General features: G+C 42.7%; 1 protein-coding gene across 1 annotated transcript in view; it reads left to right on the forward strand.

The window, feature by feature from the left end:
* itga5 (integrin, alpha 5 (fibronectin receptor, alpha polypeptide)) overlaps positions 1-18,152 on the forward strand; it is a 49,672-nt gene that overhangs the window by 13,121 nt on the left and 18,399 nt on the right. The window contains exons 3-18 of the mRNA XM_042491202.1: positions 6,941-7,041; positions 7,594-7,717; positions 8,480-8,541; positions 8,635-8,680; positions 8,776-8,901; positions 9,834-9,878; positions 10,131-10,174; positions 10,391-10,447; positions 11,058-11,110; positions 11,270-11,478; positions 12,101-12,292; positions 12,379-12,424; positions 12,779-12,892; positions 14,204-14,259; positions 14,654-14,811; positions 15,805-15,942. Of these exons, the coding sequence (XP_042347136.1) occupies positions 6,941-7,041; positions 7,594-7,717; positions 8,480-8,541; positions 8,635-8,680; positions 8,776-8,901; positions 9,834-9,878; positions 10,131-10,174; positions 10,391-10,447; positions 11,058-11,110; positions 11,270-11,478; positions 12,101-12,292; positions 12,379-12,424; positions 12,779-12,892; positions 14,204-14,259; positions 14,654-14,811; positions 15,805-15,942 (1,571 nt within the window). The remainder of the gene's footprint in view (positions 1-6,940; positions 7,042-7,593; positions 7,718-8,479; positions 8,542-8,634; positions 8,681-8,775; positions 8,902-9,833; positions 9,879-10,130; positions 10,175-10,390; positions 10,448-11,057; positions 11,111-11,269; positions 11,479-12,100; positions 12,293-12,378; positions 12,425-12,778; positions 12,893-14,203; positions 14,260-14,653; positions 14,812-15,804; positions 15,943-18,152) is intronic.

Below are 18,152 nucleotides of genomic sequence, written 5' to 3' on the forward strand. Positions count from 1 at the left end.
GGTGCTCACTTGCATCACATTTATTTAAAACACAGGGTTAGGTGGTCATGAAAATGAGTCAGTCAGTCTTTTTCTGATCTTGAAGTTACGATAAACTCAAACACGTTTAATGTTATTCTACGTTTTTGTCTTGGCTCAGTTCTCGGTTCTCTTGGACTGTAAAAACGAGGAGAAACTTACAACAACTTATATTGCCTCTTATCTTGTGTTTTGAGAGCTATTTACTTTTGCAGATGTGAGGAATTAATAAAATGTCATATATTTTGAAAGGGAGTTTTGTGTAATATTTTCCACGGGGAGCAGGATGGGAAATAATCTTAAAAGGAATGTAGTAGTCTTGCAAATAGTGACCCTACAAGATCCCAGTCTTTACAAATATTGAAAGTGTGTGACTGAAAACTCACAGTCTTAGATGCATCAGCATTTCAGATTCAGTCTTTTAAAAGTCTTTTCAAAGTCTTCAAGTGTATGATAGGCATCAGCAGGAAAAACTGCTTTTTTTATTCTTCTGACATTTGGTTGGACGACAAATGCTGTTGTAACTTAATGATTATATAATAATACCTCAATTGTATGTGACTCTCTTGGTGTTGGAGAGTTTAAAAAACAGGGGGTGGTGTTTAAACTATTAAAATAGCTGAGGTTTGCTGCCTCTCTGTACCGTTTTGAAGCCATCAGAGCATTTCCTCTGCTCCTGTTGTCAGCAGCATGTTAGGATCTCTCAGGCGTCAGCGTTTCACCTCAGTGAACTGAACTGTCGTTGGCTATGTTGGTTCCTGGATGCAGGATGATCCTTTTTTCCTGTTTGTGCCCTCTCTTTGGGGATGAAAAGGATAATGGGGTGTTGAAGAAGTTTTTGAAGGATACTCTTCCCTTCCTCTAGGCTGTGTTTGTGTTGCCTTGCCCCAGGAGCCATTGGGAGATAAGCAACCAATAAACAAATAGATCAGACAAAGACATGTCCTGTTTGTATGACAGGTGAAGCAGACACCACCGGTCCTGACAAAAAGGCTCCAGTAGAGTCAGAATTAGTTGGAGTGTTTTGGAAGAACATGAGGAAGTCCGGGAGGTTTTCTAATGAATAGATTCATGTTTCAGGATGTCGTCAGAGTAGCTATTAGCCTGTTTTGCACAATGGAGGTGAGGAAAGGAACTAAGTAAAAAGACTGCTCTGAAAACACACACACACACACACACACACACACACACACACACACGCACACACGCACACAAACAGCATGAATCTCACGTACAGAGGGACGTTTACCGCAGTTGGCTTCGTTCCTATGAAATCAAAGCTTAGCATTGTGGGCCAACTTAAATTTACTGTCCATAGTGCACAATAGGGAGAAATATTCCACTGAGTGTTTCACAAGCCTGGTTTAACAGCATTCTTTTATTGGACACCGCTGCTTGGTACCCTTTACTCCACTATTTTTGCACTGTTTTTCTTGCAACATAAAATGTGTTGCGCATCCACGGTCGCTGGCTGGAGGCCACGGCGAGTGATGTCATGTGCGAGCAGCGAGGCCTCGCAGTGAAGGTTAGTCCCCTGGGCTGTCAGAGAGTGTCCTTCATATTTTTTAAAGGCCTTTGAAGGAGCTGATCAGAGTGCCAGAGCCGGGTCCGACATCTGGATCGCGGCAGAACCAGCGTACAGTGCAGGAACGCTCAATACATGGACATCTGCATGCAAATGTGGCTTTGCCAAACAGCTGTTACATGGATGACATTTACTGCTGCAATTCATTTATTGAGGCTGTCACTGTTTTCTTTGCTGGTTCTGATAGTAAGGGCTTGGGTAATTAAAAAAAAAAAAACAACCAAAAAACCATTCTTCATTGTGAATGTTTGCGTGTGCTATCTTCCACTTGGGTATTCATACCTATATTCCTATAACAAAGTGATGTGTCTGTTGGGCTACATCCAAGCTAATATGTTTTAATTTTAAAACGCAAAACTTTTGCTACATTTTCACCTGGTGTGCACACTACTCCAGAGTATTCAGACCCCTAAAATTAAGAGTTTTAAAAATATTGTTTACCCCATTTTAGTTTTTAAACTCTGGGATTGTGTTATAAGTCTGGATGGGCAGAAACAGAGACTTTTGAAAAACAGATGCATACACCCACGTTTGATTCCTGGGTACTATTAGTCACCACATGTCAAGCCAAAACTCTAAAATCTCTGTTCCCACAAGTTTTTATGGACAAAATTTCAAAACTTTTCCACAAATTTTTTAAGGACCTACCTTTTTCTTGCCCCACATGCCTGGTGTTTCTCATTTATATCAGATTCAAACAAAAAAATGCTGTAACAGTTTCATTACATACAACTAAATTCCCTGACTTTTCTTAACCTTTTAATGATTTTTTATTAGTTCCATGACTGTCCAAAGCCTGGAAAATGTGATTGTGAAATTGCCTGACCTTTCCAGGTTCGCCATGACTGTTGAACCCTGTATAGCTATGCCTACATAGCTTTTGTGATTTGAATCTTCTTGTGTTGGTACTCCTCTCACATTGCCATAGCTTCATCAGGTGCTAAATAATGCTCGTTATAATAAGTTGCAGTATTTAAAAAGCAAAGCAAATCTACGTTTTTGTACTCATGTGTTGCTATCAGCAACAGTTACACTGTCTAGTCGGTCCAGACAAATAAATCTGTGGTTACCTTTTGCAATTGCTGTTCTTCTGAAGTCATAATCACAGAGAAGGGCTTTTGCAGTGAAGGAATTCCCCCCTGCTGCGATTAAGGGTGACTTCACAGTGCTATATGCCATTATTACTGCCATTTTTTGAAGTTTTTGCGAATGACTTCATTCATTAATTTAGTGCTTTATAAATAAGCTCCATTGTTAGGCTTTTATTATGCTGCTTTTTCGATGAAAAAGATCACAGACTTTTAAAACTAATGGCATACTTGTTCATTGTAAAATGCAAAACACTGAGGGGCAACAACACGCAATAAGAGGCTCAGTGTTTTTTCAGCTGTGACGCTTCTGGTTGCTGTGATACGTAATATCTGTGGAAGTAAAAACATCAGCACGAGGTAGAGTACCTTCTCTGGATGAAGAGAGGGCTGAAGAACGCAGCGAGAGAGGATGGACACATCAGTCTGTGTGGTTTTCCCCTCCTTGTTGCTGTAGTTAAGCGGTTAGACAGTTGATCTTTAAGGTATTTTTTCCGCCCCTCATCGATTGTGATTTGACAGCTTGGTAAAAAGTCGTAGTGGTGAGCGGCTGCAGCGTTTTGCCTTAAGTTGAGTATTTTTAACTCTAATGACCTGAGAGAACATGTAGTACACAATGTAGAATAGACGCTCAGTGCCTCCTTTCACTGCTGGCATTTGTAGCATAGTGTAAATATGAAAAAAAGGAAGAAAAAACAAAAACATAGTGGTTTTTGTGGTGGCTTGCCTTCGTCTGCAGTTGACTTGTCAATAGTGCAGTATTGCAACATTGATAATTTATATTATTGGGACAGCCCTACCGCAGAGTAGACAATTGGCTTCCTGTTTAGACTGGTACGCACATTCCCTGTGTACATGAATGTGATTTACGTTTTAAGGGTTGTTAGTATAGAAGGAGATTATTTCTCAAACAGCGGTGAAATACATGTGTTTATGGAGATCTTTTTTAAAACCCCATTTTTAAAACAAAAACCTGTTAGTGTGGGTGAAGCCTGACTGTCTCTTGGTGTGTTTGAGCTCTGACCCACAGGCTGTAGCCTCTCTTAATTAGCCTAACTAATTGGGTCAAAGTGGCCAGAGGCCCCCTCCCATCCACTTCCTCTTCCATTGAGATAAGAGCCTGTCTATGGAGCGGAGAAGCAGGGAGCGAGGGCACTGGGGAGGGTGTGAGAAGGGCACATACAGGATGGGAGGATGGGAGAAGGCCAGAGGGGGAGGAAAGAGGGAGAAACCAGAGCTCTGTTCCTCCGCTCTGCCCCCCTCCTGCTTCAGGTCCTCCCACGGGGGCAGCTGATGTGATGAGTGAATTTGGCCATTTGTCTTCGACCCCAGTGACACACACAAAAATACACACACATACATACACACAATGAGAGGCTCACTAATGGCCGTCGTCTTGCTCAAAGTTCAAAGGCGTGAGTGAGTGTATGAACGAGCTCCAGACCCCCACACTCCTCTGCTGGTCCCGGGAGAGACCGGGCACCATGTCACATCAGCACACTGCTCTAACCGACCTCCCGGGGGGGGCTTCTTTGGTCAGATGTTGTTGTGTCCCGCCTCTGAATCTCTATTTTCATTAAAAGCATTCCACGTGACTCCAGCTGGCTGCCTTCAGTCGCAGACAACAAATGCAACTTTTCATCACCAGTTAAAGTGACACAGAACTAATGCTAGAACGAATGCTGCCATGTGAGAACTTCTCTAGGCGGGTACATTGATGTGCTTCCTGTCTTTTACAAAGCCAGATCACAGATATGCTGCATGTATTACAAGAGGACTTCACAGCACGGTCACCGTGCAGCTCCCACCTTTCCCTGGTGGCTTTGCGTTGACCTTATCCAAACAAAGACCCCTGAGTTATGAAAATATTAAGAAGGTGTAAGCCTTAAGAAAAAGCACCATGCGGTTATGGTGGATTAGTTAAAGTAACAAGCTTATAAGGAGCTGTTTGAAGTGCTGTTCATGTTATTAACTCTATGGCTAAAGCACTTCTTTTCACACTCGCCTCGAAACACTCTGGGGGCAGAGCTCGCTGCTGTAGGCCCGTGATAAATAACGTTAGGAGGAACCCCCAGTGTTGGAGATTAAGCAGAAATACTGTCTGGTTATTAAAAAACTATAATCTCTGTGCTTACTGTCTGGGGTGAGGGGGAGCAGCACTCCCTGAAAGCGAAGGAAAGAAAGGGCTGTATATACACGGAGAGCAGGGCGAGATAGTGCAAGAAAAATGAATAGAGAGATGGAGATAATATTGAAAATGAAAACAGGGGAAGGGGGAGAGAAGTGTGTGCCTAAACAGAGATGACTGTGAGGTTGCTATGAGGAAGCCGGGCCAGAGTGTGTATGTTTTCGTTGGACCCTGGCCCCTCCGCTGTTTCCACAAAGACGCGGAGCAGCTCCAGGCTGCCTAGTTGGCTGGGAGGGAAGGCCAGGGGTGGACAGGCATGGAGAGAGAGGCCTGACGCACAGCCTGCTTTCTTCACATTCACACGGGTCGTGATCTTGCAGTTTAAGTCCTCAGAGTTGTTCTGGTCTGCTCTTTTGCAATATCCCTGTGCGATGGTGTCCCCAGAAATTTTTGCTAAAGGTGGCCAGATAGTACTGCTGGATATATTGTGGTGGCACACCAAAACTAACTTTTTACCTGCCAAAGATCCAAGTCGGATTTAAACATTTTATCTTTTAAACTTGTGTAGCAGTTTGCAGGTGTTGCCTTTTTCCTCATATTTTTGACAGCCTTACACTTAGATGATTTGAAGTTGAAAACTATGACAATATGAGAATAAAGGAACCATATAACGATATACTTTGGTTTCTTATTTTAAAGTGTATTTCCCTTTTTTTAAGATCATCTGCATGTGTCCCGTTTTTGTCATTCTGGGCCCCATCTACATTTTTAATCGCTGTGAACACAGCGTGGGCTGAACTCGTTATGAGTTTGAGTCGCTGGGTGGATAATTTATCTGTTGATTCAGCCTTAACTGATCAGAGGGGAGCAGCTACTTTGAGAAAGCAAACTGCAAGAGATTTTCAATTCGATTCAAGTTTATTTATAAAGCCCATTGTCACAAAACCTGCCTCAGAGGGCTTTACAGCATACGACATCCCTCTGCATTTAGCCCCTCACATTGTCTAAGGAAAAACTCCCCAAAAAAACCTGTAATGGAGGGAGAGACAGGTACAATGAAAAACCCAAAAAGGTATGTAGAACAATGAATAAGTCACAAACTACCTAACAACTAGTGAAAAACGGTCCAGCTTTAAAATAAAACATTAGTATGTGCTAAAAGAAGTTCTAATTGTGGCAGGCCACCACAAATAAATGATTGTTTGGGAAACCTTACAATAGGAACCATTTTAATACGCATATCTTGAGGTGAGAGTTCACCTTTAAAAAATACTATGTTCTTTTGCCAAAATTTAGCCTTAATTTAGAGAGTTGCTTAGCTCCATTAACACAAAGCTATGCCAGTATGGTTGGTACCAATGGATGCCTTCCAGTACCTTTGAGCTAGCTTAAACAATGAGTGTGCCACAGCCTCTTAAAAACAGTTAATGTTGGCATCCAATGTTTTTCACTGGGGGGCCGTACTGCCCCCCTTGCGGACACCACTGTGCCTGTGATTTGACAAAGTCTGCAGTTTGAGATCTGCAAAGGGTTAACTAGGGTGGGTTTGGTTGCTCTTGACCCAATATTTTGGCTTTCCTTATAGATGTCAGCTCACACTGTATGAGCCAGCCCTTGTAAAAGGGCTGATAGTGATGTGACTTCCTTGTCTAATCAATTTGTTTGCATTTAAAGCATTTCAATCTCCTTTTGCAGCACAGATGCAACATCTGCCTTCTTATAAAGTCGTGTTTAAACCTGACTCCCCAGACCATCTGTCATGTCACCTGCTGCTGTCAAAGCGATGAAGTGGGAGATCTGTGTTATTGGCCAGGTGGTCAAACAGAGCGAAGGGTCAGCGAGGTTAAGCTTGACCCAAACCCGGCCATCCAAGAGATCCACTATCTCCTGAACAGTGGCCGAGCAGCAAATACATTTCAATTTCTCACCATGATTGTCTTTGCATGAAAAATAGTGTAACTGGAGTCTTCAAGCTCGAGTTCTGCCAATTGTCCAGATGTTTCCGAGGGCCTGGGAGGGGAAAGCGAAATTAAGATATTCAACTCAACTCAAGGAAATTGAAGGAATGCATGTTTTGTCAAAGTGCAATTACTCATTGTTATTTTCTTGTGTTTTTCTCAGGGGATCGCACTTCTTTGATCAACGACACAGAGCATCAGGTTGATTTCAAGTCCCACCAATGGTTCGGCGCCACTGTGCGTTCTCACGGTGACACAATTCTGGTAAGAGGACCCTCTTAGAGATGTTTTTGGGGGCTGGGAAGAGATGGACTAGAGTTTCAGCTTTGCGCCACTCCACGGGTGCTCTGTGCTGTTATGATTGGGGCTTTCAGTGCAGCCTTCTCTGGCTCCTTGGCTGTGAGAAACTTAGGGTGATGGCTCTCTCTGATATCAGGGGAAATGTGTATGTTCTTTGTTAGAAATTTGTCTCACAGATTACTGTCCATTAAGGTGCCGTAATTCAGGTCCAGTTTTCACTTCTAGTCTCAAGACACCGTAAAGAAATGTTTTGTACCCCCCATGTGACATCAAAGTTGAGCTGCCTCTTGTTTGGTCTGATAGTCCGGGTTGTGACCTGGGTTAAGTTACGTGATTACCCTGCTCCAGATGTACCGCTGACCTCAGCCTGGGTCTCCCCCACGAGTTCACCAGTGTGATGTTGCAACTGGAAAAACATCTCCCATCTAAAAGCTCACCCCATTCATCACCACGTCTCCTCCCTCCCCTTTTTCTCCCCACCAATCCCCGTCTCTCTTCACCTCCTCTCAAACCCAGGCCTGCGCGCCTCTCTACTCCTGGCGGACTGAAAAAGATGTCGCTCATTCTGATGCAACAGGAACCTGCTTCCTCTCAGTCCATAATTTCACCAAATTTGTGGAGTACGCTCCCTGCCGCACAGGTAACTGTCACCTTTCCAGACCTACAATATAACATTGGTCCTTTGTTTTTAATCATAGAAATGGCCTTAGAGGGAACCTATTATGCTCATTTTCAGGTGTATACTTGTATTTAAGGTTCCTGCTAGAACATGTTCACATGCTTTAATGGTCAAAAAATACTTTATATTCATCACTGTCTTTGCTGGAAGACCTATGTCTACCAGGTTTTTCTTTCACTTACTTACTTTATTGTTTACTATTAATTTTTATTATTTGTGCTGTTGTGATGTAATGTTATGTTGTCTTGGACCCCGGGGAGACTAGCGTGCCGCCTAGGCGTCAGTTAATGGGGATCCTTATAATAAACAAATAATGAATAATAAACAAATGTAGACTATGTAATGTAGACACCAGCAGTAGCTTTCCAGGAACAGATGATCACATAAAGAAACTTGTCACGAGTTGACAGCTTATAGTCAAAGTTTAAGAGAATCTTGGAAACAGAGTATTCAGAGTTTTTTGCTGGCAGGGATTTGTTTAACATACGTTTACCTAATTTTTTTTAAACCTTGGCCACGTTTAATGTAAGCATCCAGCATTGTAATGTTATATCTACGACAGAAAAAAGAAACAGCATAATAGATCCCCTTTAATGTGACAGCTGTTCTCTGTGTGGGAGTTAAATGAGGGAAAATGTCTTTGTTGATGGAGTAATGCCTTGAAACCAGAAGTACTGTTATTTTATCAAATAATTCATGATGATCCATTTCTGTGTGTTTCAGAGATCAGCGGCGCGGTGGGACAGGGCTACTGTCAGGGAGGATTCAGTGCTGACTTCACTACGGTAATAACCAAGTTCCTGTTAGTGAACAACCAGAGGTATCCAGGGTAATCATTTCCATTTTCATTGTAGTAATTCACAGTTTTTATATTTCAGGATGGCAAAGTCGTGTTGGGAGGACCAGGCAGCTACTTCTGGCAAGGTACGTACCAATCGACCATGTGATAATCAGAAAAACCAACCCTCAAAAAGTGCTTCGGGGTTTAATTTTCCTTTTTCTCGTTGGTCTTACATCAGGTCAGGTGATCTCTGCAGCGAAGGAGGACATTATCAAAGCGTACTACCCGGGCTTCTTCATGCAGTCTGTGGAGGGCCAGATCCAGACCAGACAGGTCAAGGCTGAACATGATGACAGCTACCAAGGTAAGTGTTCAATTTTTATTCTAGTGCAATTTTTGCTAGCAGATCCTGTTAATCCATTTTGATTTATTGGTTGGGTTCTTTGAGTTTATTTTATATATATAATGTATTTAGGATATTTTAATTATTATTTTTTTTACATTCCAATTTCAATGTCAATACTCTAAGGAATTAAAACTTTAGTGCTTTTTGAACTGTACTTGTATTATGATGCTATTTTATTATAATATCTGTTGTGCATAATGGCCTTAAAATGGCAATAATATTATATCACAATTGTTTCTGGGACATTATATCCTCCACAGAACATAGTTATTGTGACAGGCCTAATGATGACTACACATTGACAAATATCTGTGTTTCCCACAGAATTAGAGTTATGTAGGTGATGTCAGGAGGGGGTTAACAGCAAACTTTTTTCTTTTAAATTTGTGTTTGTCCCTTTGTATCATTCTGTGTCCCCTTTCTAAACTGAGGATTTTTTGGGGGTAGTGAATGCACTGTAGGTGTAGTTCTCCATGAGTTCTTTTTTTCCTCAGCAGCAGTTTATTACTCATGATATAGATAATTGATCTGTTGATCTGTTCACAGCTGATCCGATCACATCAATGGTTGAGAGGAGCAGCTTATATGAGTGAATGCAAACTTTTAAATCCAGCAGAATAAATGGTTCGCTTTCACTCCCACAGTGCCTGGTGCTATGCTTCTCCCTCTGTGCCCAGAGTGCACGCTAGGCTCTGAGAGTGTGTTGCAATGAATAAATCAGAAGTAAATATATTTAAACAGTGTTCCTAGTGAACAGTCCAGCTCTATTTGTGGTGGCAGATGTTTTAATTTGGCGGGCTCCCACAAATAAATTAATGTATGTGAAACCATGCATATCTTCATTTGTTCGCCATGCATGCTCAGTCTCATGTCTGTCCTCATGTCTGCAGGCTACTCTATTGCTGTTGGGGAATTCAGTGGTGATCAGGCTGAAGGTGAGTTAATAAAATGGGTATGCACGCACATGGCCAATGTTAGGTGAAGCATGCAGAAAGTAAAGACACATAACAGCAGTCACATACCGATGCAAATATTGCAGCTGAAGTGAACATAAACTGAAGTCAGCTACAATATTTTACATGATTATTGAGCTGGAAACGTCGTCAGTACTGGAATTCTTGTGCCCTCCTGCTGACCTGTGTATTTTCCCTCCTAAATCTGTGCTTCATCTCTCTGTGCACCTCCAGATTTTGTGGCTGGGGTTCCAAAAGGACTCATGCTTTATGGATCGGTAAGAAAGCTTAATCATCACTCTCATTTTGGCTCCCATTTTTGTGCTTTTGGATGGAGAGGCCTGGACCTTAGATTTGGGGCCGATACAGGAAAGTAAAAGAAAGAAAACAGCCTTAGTGATGTTGTCGCAGTGGGGATTATTTTTGCAGTGAATTCCATACCAGAGATTGTGCTTACTTTATAAAAAAGACCATATGTGGCTGCTGTGTTGCAGGTGTCTATACTGAATGGTACAGATCTGAAGACCATGATCAACTTCACTGGCGAGCAGGTGAGTGAGAGATCTCCTGTCTTTGGCCTCTACAGAAGACTCCTTCACGCTCTGCTTCCATTGTATTTTCAATACTCGGCTCCTCATGAGAGCTCTTAATTTGTTGAGTCGGTGTAAGCAGAAATAATTTCCTTTACAACAGTCTCTTAACTAGATTTTGGTCTTTTTCGTGGTTTGCTGTAAAGCTGGGTTATTGAGGGGAAAGTGCAGTGGCAATTTGTGCAAATGGCTCTGGGAATAGAGAGGCTCCGAGCTTGTTTAAACCGTGATGATTGACTCAGCTGAATAAATAAAATCACAAGTGAAATTTGCTTACACTCTGGTAATTCTGTCTGCTCCTGCAATGTCTGTGCTTTTAAGACTCAAGGGTCGTGACAGACAATTCAGAAAATGAAACTGAGTTGGAACGGAAACAGCTCCGAACTGGGCCTAACCTGTAAAACCCATCAAGCCTTCATGTTTCTTTCAAGCCTCCCTTTTTCTAGTAATACAGAAAGCAAGGAAGTTTGTAGTAGCATGACTGTTTGTATTATTTTAAATACAGATCTTAATGATATTAATGCCCTTTGATGATGAGATTTTACATGGGCTAAAATACTTTTCTTTGCAGATGGGATCGTATTTTGGCTATGCAGTAGCATCGACTGATATAAATAGCGATGGGTGAGTATCCATGTCTGTTTCTCTTTCCTGTCTTCCTCTTTCTCTTTCTTGTTACATAGTTAACTGACAGAATCTATTGGATGCCACCAACAACCCATTAGAGGCGTCAAAGTGTCTGACTTTAAATAACTTTGTCTGATTCTCCTTTCTTGTCTGCAGGATGGCCGACCTGCTGGTGGGAGCTCCCATGTTCATGGTCCGAGGCTCCGACAGTCGCCTGGAAGAGATGGGCCGGGTCTATGTTTACCTCCAGCGTGGCCCCCTGAATCTGGAGCTCCGCCTTCCTCACCTGACAGGCACCCAGGTGTTTGGGAGATTTGGCAGCACAATTGCGCCACTGGGAGATCTGAACCAGGATGGTTTTAATGGTAAAAATCAGGGACTGTAGTTGGTGTATTGATAAAATACTGAATTAGTTAGATTATGGTTAATTTTCTGCATGTAAATGAAATTCAAAGACTATTTTCTCTTTTCCATTTTTCTGGACAGCTGTTATATTGACTGCTGTGATTAATTTGATGATTAGATGTTTGGTAAGCTATTTGTCTAACCTGGACAAACCTATTTTAGCTACATGAGTGACATGGCTCTTGTTTGAATGTCGATTTGATAGCTGGCTGACCAGCACGTTGGTCCAGACTAATGGCTGTATTACTATGACATTTTATGCATTTGATTTTATGGTCCCAAAAGGATAGAGTCTAATGACTTTGGTGATCCTCTGATATTTCCTTTAGCTCACCCTAAATTCACTAAGACTTCAGTTTATGACCAAATACCAGCAAAACTAATGAGATGATTAGCCTCAGCTGTACTTCGTGCTTAATTAGCAAACAGATGTGCCTAAGTTTAGCCTCACACAGCCGCTGACTGCAGACTTTAAGTCTCTAAAAGGAATGTTCAGCCTAAAAATATTAGCTACTTTCTCTGTTTACACATGGATAATTCGGTTACAGTATAATATTTTTCTTCACTTTTGACCTTTGGCAGATGTTGCCATCAGCAGTCCATTTGGAGGAGAGGAGCGGCAGGGACTCGTCTACATCTATAATGGATACGCAGAGGGACTCAGGGAAAAGCCGTCACAGGTGATCACTGGTCAGTGGGCTGCTGGAACTATTCCCGCCAGCTTTGGTTTTGCCCTCAGAGGTGCTCAGGACCTGGACATGAATGGATACCCGGGTGAGTGAGGCTGGGAGGATGCAATGACCATTATTAACTTTGTTTTTTTTTCTGTGTTGTCTAATTCTGTTCCTTTATCTCCTCAGATCTCATCGTTGGTGCTTTTGGTGTTAGCAAGGCAGTTCTCTATAGGTACGCAGTTTTGAATCATTTACTGTGTGTTATCATGAAGTTGGTTTGTTGAAGGAATAATTTAAATATTGTGGGAAACATTTGCTGAGAATATTAATGCTCATGTCTACACTGTATAGCAAGGTTGGCTTAGCGTAGCACTAAGTGTGGAAACCTTGAGAAGCAGCTAGCTGGCTCTGTACAAAGATTTCAAATAGGTATGAAAAAAATAAATGCTTCAGGCCTAATATTAATCTACTCATTTAACTCTTGGCAGGCGAATACGCATATAATGTCAAGCTATTCCTTTAAGACAGTAAAAGTTCAATTTAATCTTTAAGAGGGTCTTTAATGAATTTTTTTCTTACCTTCCAGATCTCGACCAATAGTGAACACCAGTGCCTTTCTGACAGTTTACCCCACCATGATTAACCCTGAAGAGAAGAACTGCATCGTCACCAGTGGAAACAGCAGCATTCCTGTTTCCTGGTGAGTGTTAAGCAGCCTGTCCGTGACCATCAGTCAGCTTCCTGTGACTCCTCTTCAGTGCTTCTCCGTTGGTATCTGGGTTTGACCCAACTGCCAAAAGATGGGCTTCCCCGTTTCCCCTCACATGCATAAACACTCCTATCCTGGCAGGAAGTTCTGATAAAGAATATCCTCTCCATCAGCAGTCACGGTATTAATTTGCACCGAGAGCTGCTCTTATCTGACCTATTTCCAAAATGTCTTCATATCATGCTGCTTTAGTTAAGCAGCGGAGGAATAACATGCTGAATAGCGGCATTGTTAGCCTTTTTTGGCCTCCACTAAATTTGCGCAGCCAGAGAAGGGGAGAGGAAACAGACGACGGTTGCTCGCTGCTCAACATGGTTGACACCGTGCTCATGTGTCTGTCGCCCCCCTTTCCAGATCCTGATCCATAAAGGAAACTCTTGTATACACATGTGTCTTGATTACACTACGTTGCCTGGTGATGAGGAGTTTTTGGTGGGGGTGAAGGGAGAGCACAAGGGATAATGGGTGGGAGGGCGGGAGGGGAGGGGCTGGAAGGTTTTTTGCTTTGAATGAGATATTGTTTGGTGGTGGAACACAGCTGGGAAACATCAGGACACGTAGACTCCCGTGAGCGTGCGCACACAGTTGTGCAGACATAGGAGCTTATACATGAAGTTATTACTGCTATTCAAAAGAAGTCCTTGTGTCTCTCTGTCTCATTTTTCACCTCTCTTCCTTTTTCTGTGCTTTTTTCCGACAAACTCTCCTTTTTGCCTTCCTCACTTCTTCCAGTGTTTGCTCCTGTGGGTTTACTAGTAAAAGGATTGGGGGTTTTGGGGTTGCAGATTTTTGGACAGCAGCGGCATGTTGTGCAGCTGATGTCATGGGAGAGAGCTACAGGCTTACATAGACAGCCATTGACTGGTCAGCACTGAAACCTGAGTCGTCGCCCAATTTCACCCTTCTTAACTCTGCTATTCCTTTAGTTTAAGGGGGGCTGCGGGTGGAAACGGAGACACACCGATTTATCAACTTGGCTGGCGAAAGCGCTCAGATGCCAGTGTGTCTCCAAACATTTGGCATTTTTTTCATATTCTGCATCGTATTCCCATTACGTCTTGTGCCTCGTAATGTGAACCATGTAAGGAGCTGACATGAGAAAAATGGGCCATGAGAGAAAATGAGAGAACAAGCAAGAGGGCAAGTGAGGTGTCTTTGTGTGTACAGTGTATTTACACTGAATCTCTGCCATATATGAATATGCTCCCCTCATCATGCCCTTGTCCCTCTTGTCCAAAACAGTGTCAACCTGAGTTTCTGCATATCTGCCGATGGGAAGCACCTACCAGACGTCCTAGGTGAGCCAATTTTCCACATCTGTACTTTATTACAAGTAAGGAAACTGTCAAATAGCCACCAGTGCTAATGTTTTAAATCCATGACACATCTGTAGGTTAAAGTGTTTTGGCAGCTAATGTTGAATTTTTTGGTTTTGTTATGGCGAAAAAGAGAGTGCAGTGTGCAAAATATCCTCTGTGATCCACCCTTAATGATCTTTTGTGCTCCAATAACCTCCAGTTATTATCTCTAATTACTCCTTCCTTTATATACAAGTGTTCCCCGTGCCATTAACGTACATTGACTACATTGTGTGTGCTCCAGAGTATTTATGGAGGTCTTTTTTTAAAACCTGTCAGTACGTGACTAAAGAACATTCATCATGCCATGAATGCTCATTTGTATGTGTTCCAGATTTCCAGGTGGAGGTGCAGCTCGATAGCAATAAGCACAAGCAGAAAGGTGCAGTGAGGAGGGCTTTGTTTTTGGATTCCCAGCAGCCCTCGCTCCAGAGGAGTGTTAGGGTGCGCCATGGGGAGCGTGTCTGCAACCAAACCAAGATCTACCTACGAGTACGCCCTCTTTCTCACTTATAAAAAAAAAAACTCTGTGATAATTTGTCCTTAGACCTAAAGGGACAATACACCTCAAAAATAAGAAATACCTCTTACCTTTATCGCTGTTTATGAATCTAGATTGTTTTGGTGTGAGTTTCCATGTGTTGAAGATATTGGCCGTAGAGTTGTCTGCCCTCTCTCCAATATAATGAAACTGAATGGCACTCGGCATGTGGGGCTCAAAGTGCCAAAAAATTAATTTTAGAACTCAACAACAGCGTCTCTTTCTGGGAATCATGACCTGGTTACTCAAAATAATCCACAGATTATTGTAGGAACTACTTTCTCTACCAAACTACACCCAACAATCCTATCATTACACAGAGGGAAGCGTGCGTCTACTCATCATGGACGAAAGGCCGCACAAGATTTAAACATTAATGGCGTCCTCCTCGGCTGAACTGTAATGTTAGCTAGCTCATTGATGCTAAATTAGCAAGCAGCAGATGCACTCTTCCTTCTGCGCAGTGATTCAGTTGGCGGGTGTATTTTTGTAAAAAGAAAATTGCTCCCCCATGTAACTGCTCACAACAAGGTCTGTAGATTATCTTGAGTAACTGGGTCATTATTTTTGAAAAGAGACATTGCTATTGAGTTTTTAAAAATATTTTTGACGATTTGAGCACCACAACCCGAGTGCCATCTAGTTCCTCTATGTTAGGGAGAAGGCCGACATCTCTACGGCTGATAACTCCAACATTTGGCAAAACAGTTAGATAAATAGCACCTCAGAGGAGATGAATTTTTTTTCTTTTTTTTTTTTTTTTAGGGTGAACTGTCCCTTTAAGTTTGTACAATAGTCATAACCACAGACAAAAACTATGGAAAAAGCAGGTTTTCTACAATTATAATACAAACTGAAAGCCTGTGATCTCCTTGACCAACAAATTCTCTCTTTCTACAAACTGCATCTAACAATAACCCTGCTTTGTTTTTCTCTGACTGCAGGATGAGAAAGACTTCAGGGATAAACTCTCTTCCATTTATGTGGCCTTGAACTTCAGCTTGGATCCAAAAGCTGCTGCTGACTCCCACGGCCTGCGGCCCATCCTCAACTATCAGACCACCAACGTAATTGAGCAGAAGGTATTTTGACGAGCACTACACTTCCCCAATCTTCTATACAGCACAGTTAACTAGCCCTGGAGTCATCTACAGGGCTTATAGCATCAATGTATAGTGTGGCAGTATTCCCTAATAATGTACATATGGTTCTTAAATTGCTTAGACTAGTTCTCGCTGAGCTGATGATAAGAAAATCTGCCACACTGAGTAATCATTCCCTGTATCAGCGGCCAGCTACTCACTGGCTGTCTCCTGTCCCCAGTGAAAGAGGCTGTTCTTTTTAATGTAAATTCTAAGCTAGTCTGCTGGGAAAAGGTCCAGAGTGTCTGGAAAGCTGTTTTTGAAATGAAAATGTGATGCATATGTACAGTGGAGTGTTTCCCCGTCCCAGCAGGAATTGCTCTCAGCCTGCTTGGCTGCGTAACTGTACATAGGTGACTCGTTCCAGAGCTGCACACACAGAAGGTTGGTCGATATTTCCGGGTGGAGCACAGCCGGGCTCTCTGCCCATCTGGTTGAAATCTTGCGGCATTTTGCCAGTTTTCCTCTGGCAGTGAGTTAAGTTGGCTAAACATGTGGGTATTCTTTCAGCTGTGGCACAACGTGCACCATATGTGAGTTTAGCAACCAGATTGTAGCGTTTGGGGAACTGCAATCAGTGTAGCCTTACCTCCTCTTTTTCTCTCGCTATCGTGGTTTGTTTCTATCTTGTTGGATCACGACTGAACCCTGTCATTGATGTCCTTCCTAGATATCAAAGCTGTTGGGGCCTCCAACAGATGTGGTCTATCACTGAACCAAGACCTTGAGACAAGTCTGAGCTAAATATCATCCTTAAACCTGGAAAAGCCCCTTTTCACCCAACACCCAAAGAGTTCAAACCTGATCTGTGTTTGTGTGTAAAAGGGAGAGTGGAAGTTGTGTCAGACTGCCAACACATATCATTAATCTTGCTTTAGACTGTGTTAATGTAACAGTGTATAAACAGTGAGGAGTGACTATTATACCGCAGCCTTGGCCTTGATCAGACACACGATGCCCTATTGATTCCCACATATGCTCTGAGAATGCGCGGCGGCCCTGTATAACATTTCATGCCAAGTTCTTACTATCTTCAGCTGGAGTGAGGACGAGATGGTTGATGTGCTCGGCACACTCTCTAATCTTAACACATTGCACATGTTTCTATAAACAGTTAAGACATTATGATGGATCTATTAATTGCAATCATTTTCAGATTTTGCAAAAAAGCATTTGTTCGTGCAGAACCAGAAAGGATCCCATATGCCGTCACCTTTTTAGAACTTGAAAATGGCTGAAACTGTACATCAGTGCCCTCATTATTATGACTGCAGAGAGACTGGCTAGAGACATTATGCTCTCCCATTCATGTGAACACAATATCTCAAAATCACCTGGAGGGAATTTCTTCAAATTTGGCACAAACGCCAACTTGGACTCAAGAATGAGTTGATAAGAATTTGGTAGTCGAAGTTCTAGTGCTAATTCTATTGCTTAAAATAATAACATCTGACCAAATGAGTGTAAATTTGTGTAATAGATTCCAGTCATTTTGCCAAGTTAGCGTTTTGGTGTCAATGCATGATGCCTGCCCTCATTATGTCACACGCTGAGTCCAGTATTGTTGTTGTTTAACTACAGTGACGGGCCTACAGACGACATACAAGGGTGCACATGTGGCCAAGTTAGCATGGCGGTTACATGGTGTCCATAATTAGAGCCCCTGCATGGTGTAATGACAAGGGGGGGCGCCTGGCTCTCTCTAATCTCCTCCTCTATTTCTATTTATTATCCTTATCGTCATGAGCATCATCGCACTGTCACAGGCACAGCGGGATGCAATTTAGCAACCCGCAGGGCTTTCCCTGCTGCAGCCCTGCCACACGTTCAGCGGTTGTCCGCTCATCCAGCAGTGTTTCTGTTCCTTTCTCTCCACTGTAATCTCCGAACCCCCCTTTATACTTTCCGGGTCATCAGTGATATCCCATGTCTCAGTAAGTTTCTCTAGGCTCCTCCCTCTCCATATGATCATATACTGCTGTGGTTCGCTGGGTGGCGTAGTGTGTGGTGAAAGCGTGGTTTGCCACATGATGCTGTGATGTGGGACGCTGGTGAGAGCTGGGAGCTGGCAGCTTTGTGCTCGAGCAGCTGCACAGGAGTATCTTCTCTGGCTCTGCCTCTCTGGGGCTGGACTCTTCCTCCGTTCATCA

The sequence above is a fragment of the Plectropomus leopardus genome, chromosome 8, assembly GCF_008729295.1.
Source record: "Plectropomus leopardus isolate mb chromosome 8, YSFRI_Pleo_2.0, whole genome shotgun sequence".
Taxonomy (NCBI): Eukaryota; Metazoa; Chordata; class Actinopteri; order Perciformes; family Serranidae; genus Plectropomus; species Plectropomus leopardus.